Source organism: Tachysurus vachellii, chromosome 3, assembly GCF_030014155.1.
Source record: "Tachysurus vachellii isolate PV-2020 chromosome 3, HZAU_Pvac_v1, whole genome shotgun sequence".
NCBI lineage: Eukaryota > Metazoa > Chordata > Actinopteri > Siluriformes > Bagridae > Tachysurus > Tachysurus vachellii.
This window is the reverse complement of record NC_083462.1, coordinates 19,355,570-19,361,782: the sequence shown is the minus strand read 5'-3', so window position 1 is coordinate 19,361,782 and position 6,213 is coordinate 19,355,570. Positions and strand designations below refer to the sequence as shown.

General features: G+C 36.9%; 1 protein-coding gene across 1 annotated transcript; it reads right to left on the bottom strand.

Moving 5' to 3' along the window:
* Positions 1–1,564: 1,564 nt before the first annotated feature.
* vgll2a (vestigial-like family member 2a) lies at positions 1,565–5,807 on the bottom strand. Its single transcript, XM_060864960.1, has 4 exons — positions 5,563–5,807; positions 4,286–4,565; positions 3,382–3,873; positions 1,565–2,347 (listed from the first exon to the last, which is right to left on the bottom strand). Exons 1-4 carry the CDS (start codon positions 5,668–5,670, stop codon positions 2,304–2,306), a joined length of 924 nt encoding a protein of 307 aa, XP_060720943.1. The 5' UTR covers positions 5,671–5,807; the 3' UTR covers positions 1,565–2,303.
* Between the last annotated feature and the right edge of the window lie 406 nt (positions 5,808–6,213).

Genomic DNA, 6,213 nt, shown 5'->3' with positions numbered 1-6,213 from the left:
TGATTGATTTGTTGCCAAAATTGTTGCTTTTTCTTTATCTCAAAACACAAAACAATGAACTCGTTTCTGATTTCTAACAATATTTTTTGATTAGAAATGATCTTAGCTCGATCAGGGAAGACTGTAGCGAAGACTTTTAGAAATATTTACATGAACGGCAGAATTTCATAGTATTTGAAAAAAATGCTCTAAACATTCTACAGTTTGTATGAAAGCCAATGCTGAACAAGTGTCTTCTGAAGGTGTCATATTCACTCCAGGAGAAACGATCATGAAAATAGTGCCCTATGGAAGTGATCTGATATAGAAGATATCAAACACGTCCTTTCTTTGTGTAAAAGATTCTCAAATGTTCTCCAAAAAATGTAAAAAGTTTAAATGAAAAAAAATCCTAGATAATGTAGGATTTTTAAACTTTCATTTAATGCTAAAATATTTAAAACAAAAAAGCCAAACTGAAACAAATCAAAATGTTTACAGCAGACCAGAGTCTGTATGAAATCTGATGCAAATCTTGATCTAAATCAAATTTTATGGAAATAAAAACCTTGAAACAAATCACGATTTAAGATATCAAACACAACTTTTCTTTGTATAAGAATTTTCAAAATTCTCAAGAAATTTCCAGATTTATAACGTCCTCAGACTTTTCAACTTTTATCTAAAGATATAATATTTTAGTTTTTACAGCACATTTGAGCCACAAGTTAGTACACACCTAAACACACTTTTACGTCAATAACAAATGCATCACTGTCATTTTTTCATAATAATATTAGCAAAATTCTCAACAAAAAATTTCCTTTAAAATGAAACATGTTCTCTGATTTTGAACCTATTTTAATATTTCATCAGAATTTCAGAACCTTTTAAAAAGTGGACTCATTCTTGTAAACCTATTTGTAAAATTTTATTAGAATTTAAGGCTCTTTATAATAGTGTTCTCTGATTTTAAATCTATTCTTAATATTTTATCAGAATTTAAGATTCTTTTTAAAAGTGTTCTCTGATTTTAAACCTATTTTTAATATTTTATCAGAATTTAGGACCCTTTTAAAAAGTTTACTCAGATTTTTTTAACCCTATTTCAGACTGCTGAACCCTATTTAAACGTCTTCTCAGACTTTGATCTAATCTTATAATATTTTAAAAGAGCACAAATCATTATTATTCAATACAAATCAAGTATTATTTAAGTATATTATATATTTTATATATTGTATATTATATTCTATAATTACACAGCAGAACAAAACAGCGTTCTTCGAGGCCGTGTTGAATATGAAAATCTAGATGATGTGATGGATGTAAATTTGTTTCTTGGGCTGTGTATAAACGTAGCTCGTGTGCCAGTGATGACTGAAAACCGAACAGCAGGTTTTTGGCAGTGTGTTCAGAACAATGAGCCGACTTCACGTTCAGACACATGGAGTATATACAGAAACATTGAAATTCTGTGTATATGTGTGTGTGTCTGTGCCTGTCCATCTGCTGGAACTTTCTCATGTGTTCACTCTTCCCCTTTGTTTATCTGTAACTCACAAACAACTTGTTTCCACGCGAGTGTGTTCAACAAAATGCTCCTTTTATTTAAAAAAAAAAAATCCCGGGCCGTTACGCGGTGCAGAGCGACGCTGTGATTGTGTGTGTCCGCAGAGCTCCAAGCCAGTTGTCGATGACAGCTGTCGAGAGCAATATAGATAGAGTCAAGTGGCTTCAAATAGCCTCCAGTCTCTTCTGTAAAATATACGACAGGGAATGCTGCTCTCTCGCCTGAGTCTCTTGTTTCTAAAAAAAAGAAAAATAAATAAAAATTGCAATAAGACCCTGTCCTGTGTTTGACACTGGCCTTGGTCCCTGTTGTGAAGGACGTTGTGATCACTTCTGAAGTTTCGGTTCTCACGCATCCCTGAACGAAGTGCTTGTTCTGCTTTTTTTTATTTCTCTTGGACGTGTGTCTGCTGTACAGAGAACAGCTGCCGGTCACACCACCGGCATGTATTTCTGGAAAGCCGAGTTTCATCTCTTTCTTCCACTCTCCGTCTTTCTCTCTCTTTCTCCGCTCTGGAAGAAAACCGGCAGAGCTTTTAGGTTTATCCACCGTGGTGTGATTTCAGCTCAGGATGCCCCCACTGCAGAGCGTGTAACGCCGAGCTGCAAGTGAGATCACAATCTGTTACAGGGAAGAAAAAAAAGACAAGCCTGTTGTGGCCTAAGCAAAAGGCACAGAAAGACAGAGATCAGCCGAGGCTGGAACAGGCAGGGAGGCAGGAAGTAGGGCAGGAAGGTTGGCAGGCAGGCCATTAAAACCAATACAAGTCCTTGCTTTTATCCTGGTTTTGCAGACCTGAGAGAAAAAGTAAGACAAGAGGGGAAAAAAGGAGGGTAAGAAAAGGAAAAAGGAAGAGGGAAGCAAACAAGCCCTGAAGCAAAAAGTGTGAAAATAAAGGTGTAAAGAATAAAAAAGCTAAACATTTTAAGCAGACTTTTTTTTTTCAGAAGAAGCCAAATAGCACAACCTTGACTAGAACATAAAAACATAATTCAACATCTGTGAGGAAAAAAGACAAAACCAGATTTCCATAAAGCTTTTTTATTATTTTTTAAACATGTATTATAGACGTAAAGAAATTGAATTGAATTTATTTTAATTCTTCAGGTATGTGTTGTACAGTAAATCCATACAACACATGCAAATCCTTTAAATATTACTTAATCACCGTAGTCAGCAGGTGAAATATACATTATAAATATATTATAATATACTATAAAAGGTGAATTCTACCTACATTCCTTATTGTTAGTACAGCTATATTAAGTTCAACATAAAAAAAAAAAAAATCCCTCACTTTCATGGTTTAGTTTTTTTTTTAGGTTAACAAAAAAATGAACAACACGTTTAAGTTCGTATTAGTGAATTAGTCATTACTCATGTACATTATACAGTATGGCATAATAGCTCAAAGCTCAAAAAACCTCAACAAACGAGCACGAAATTATACACGCAATTCTTTTATAGAGAACTTTTCACTGATGTTTTAACCCCTTTTGAAAAAATACTTTAGGTGAAATTCTTTTTCACCAAAGTAACTGATGGAGATTAGGTTAAAAAATGTTGACAAAACAGGACAGTGTGTGATTTAAGGCTTCTGCTTATATTTATATGAGTTCTTGATACTATATCTATATCACAATGTCAAATATTTGACAAATGTTCTATGAATTTTACAGTTTTCCTGTTTGTTTAAGAAATTTTAGAGAAATCTTCAAAAAACATTTCACCCAATTTTGAAAATAATTTCAAAACGGTTTTGTTGAGATTCAAGAACATCAAATATGAGAATAATTAAAAAATTTTTTTTTTAAATCATTGTTTCTTACCTGCATCCACATTCAGGCTGAGGCTTTGTCCCATTTCAGATCCCGTCCCGGTGAAAGCTCCGGTCCATGCCGAGCTGGTTGGATCGCTCTTGCTGATGTCACAAGGTGAGGGTCCGGGAGTGGGCACGGTGGCCGGAGGGAGTCTGTGTGGTCGCACTGAGGGCACTAGGAGAGAGCTGTACCGTGGGTCGAAATGCGTCCCGTACACATCGTGTACCGAAGGTCGAGGATAAGCTGAGCTCTGAGCGCTGATGGAGCCTCCGAGAGGGTAAGGATGATGATGGTGGTGGTGGTGTGTCGGGTGCCAGGATTCCGGCGTCGCCTGGTGGAGGTGGCTGTGTAACGAGGCGCTGGAGTATGGGTCAGCAGGGAAGGGCAGGTCAGTGTGGGACGCACTCAGAGCACTGCTTAAAGACGCTGTGACTGATGGCTGATAAGCGCTGTTCCAGAAGGACTGAGGGAAACTGCGCTGGCTCATTGGGAATGATCCTTCTGGAGGAAGTGAAGCGGAATGTGTTCATATAAATATGTATTTTTTAAACTTTAACGTGAGACCTTTATGAATATAATTATGAATTCTAAGTAAGACAAACTGAAAATGATGATGATGATGATGATGATGATGATGATGTGCAGATAAGTTTAATACAAATTCTTCTCAAAAAAATGGAAAGCACTAAGAGAGTGTTTCTTTTGTTTTTCAAAAAAAAAACCCTATTATTTTGCCTTCCTTAATTAAAGTCACACTCCAGATAAAGTCTTTTTCTATTTATTTTAAACTACTGTAAAATAATTAGGATCATCTAAGCATCCAAGCATTAGAGCTATTATTGTGTTGGGTTTCACATATGAAGAGAACATGCCTGAGTTATTTCACTACATGATCATGAACATCATGATGCACCTTTCCAGGCTCCTCGTGCCGTTTTGTTGCCGCTGGCTGAAGCGGGACCGAAGCTGCTGGTTTGGCTCAGTGCACGGCTAAAGTGTTCGTCCACCACCGAGCTGATGTCTCCCTGGAAGTAGGTGAAGAGGACACATCGTGAGCTTATGTACTCGGCTTCAGGTGGCTGCTCCTTCTCCGGCGCACAATCCTCCTCTTTTATAGTGGCTGCGGGATGAGTGGAGAATGAGTTCCCTCCGCTTACAGCCTCTTCTTGCATTTTGGAATAGAAAGCCAATTTCTGGAACAACACAAATTTAACTATTATTACTATTATTATTATTATTATTATTGTTGTTGTTTTTCCTTTACTATTATCTGAATATGAGCATTCAAGTTTTATTTTTTTAACCCTTTACCTTTCAGTGTATATCATGTACATTAAAACCAAAAACTTTAAAACCATTCTAACAATCTACAAATTACAGAATTAAAATGAAAAACAAAAGAATCCAGATACAGATTTCTCCATGTAGTTTGTTTCATGTCCAAAACAAAAAGCCCCGCACTGAGCTACATGTGTGTTGCGTGAGCTCTGTGAAATCTGACACGTTTCACACTATTTCAAATATGAACACCAGCCCTGTGTTGAAACACGCATGTGCATGTGTGTGTTTGCTGTGAGAGCTTTTAGGAAAGTGCAAACACTTTAAACACAGCTTCATGTACCACACAGGTAAATCTTTTCTATTACATTGTATTTATACCTAAACCAGCAACACACACACACGCACGCACACACACACACACACACACACACACACACACACACACAAATTATGTGTCAAATGGTTCATGTTAGAAGATTAAATACCAAAAGTACAATAGAATTCTCTTTTAAAACCTAGTAAAAAATTGTAGATTAAATGAATATATATATATATATATATATATATATATATATATATATATATATATATATATATATATATTATTTTTAATACATTTGTTAATATTCGAATGCGACACAAAGTTCAATTTAATTTGGTTTAGATTGCACAATTACACACACACGCACACACACACACACACACATATTTTTTTGTAATCTGCACAGTACAATGTTGTTTTGTTTATTAAAACATTGACATTATTTACTAAGTTAGTATTTTTGATCCTTTTCCGTCTACCGCATTTACGCGCAAACTCCACGGAGAGCTCGTGCACAACCCTACAGCAAAGTTTCCTGGATGTTCAGTCTAATAGTGTAGCAGTGTAATAGTGGGAGTGAAACTTACCTGGTGGTGAGGATGAGGATGATGATGATGGTGGTACGGGTTGTAAGTTGGGGTGAAGTAAGGCTGAGGCGGCGCGTACACTTGGTACATGACATCCAAGCAGCTCATGGCGGAAAAAAACGAGCCAATGTTGTCAGGTAGAAGACTTTAACAGCATAACATCACGCTTCATTGGGGAGGAAAGAGGAAAAAAGTACGAGCAACGTAGGCGAGTTCGCTGTCCGAGACACCCGCGTGGCGCTTCGTGTGTGTGCGCACGGTGTATGGAACAGTCTCTCTCTCTCTCTCTCTCTCTCTCTCTCAGCACTAAACTAAAGTGTGTGTGTGTGTGTGTGTGTGTGTGTGAGAGAGACAGAGAGAGAGAGAGAGATTAAGAAAGAGAGAAACAGCAACTCGTCCCGTTTTGACGTCTCATTGCGCGAGCGCTCAAGCGACCAATCTAGCAGCGCGCGCTGTCCTTAAATTATTTCTACCGTCCAGCATGTGTGTTACAGCATGTGTTATATATATGTACATTGTGTGTTATATATACATTGATACATTAAACATAAAGTACACTATATTATATTATAAGTATATGGACCCCAGCTGAAAGCACACAATTGTCTAGAATACCTTTGTATACTCTAGCCTTACAATTTCTCTTCACAA

Coding starts and splice junctions, on each gene's coding strand:
- vgll2a (XM_060864960.1), bottom strand. CDS start 5,670: ATGAGCTGCTTGGATGTCATGTACCAAGTGTACGCGCCGCCTCAGCCT. Junction 3,874..4,285: donor GGCACGAGGAGCCTGGAAAG/GTGCATCATGAT, acceptor CACTTCCTCCAG/AAGGATCATTCCCAATGAGC. Junction 2,348..3,381: donor CAGCCTGAATGTGGATGCAG/GTAAGAAACAAT, acceptor TTTTTCTCTCAG/GTCTGCAAAACCAGGATAAA.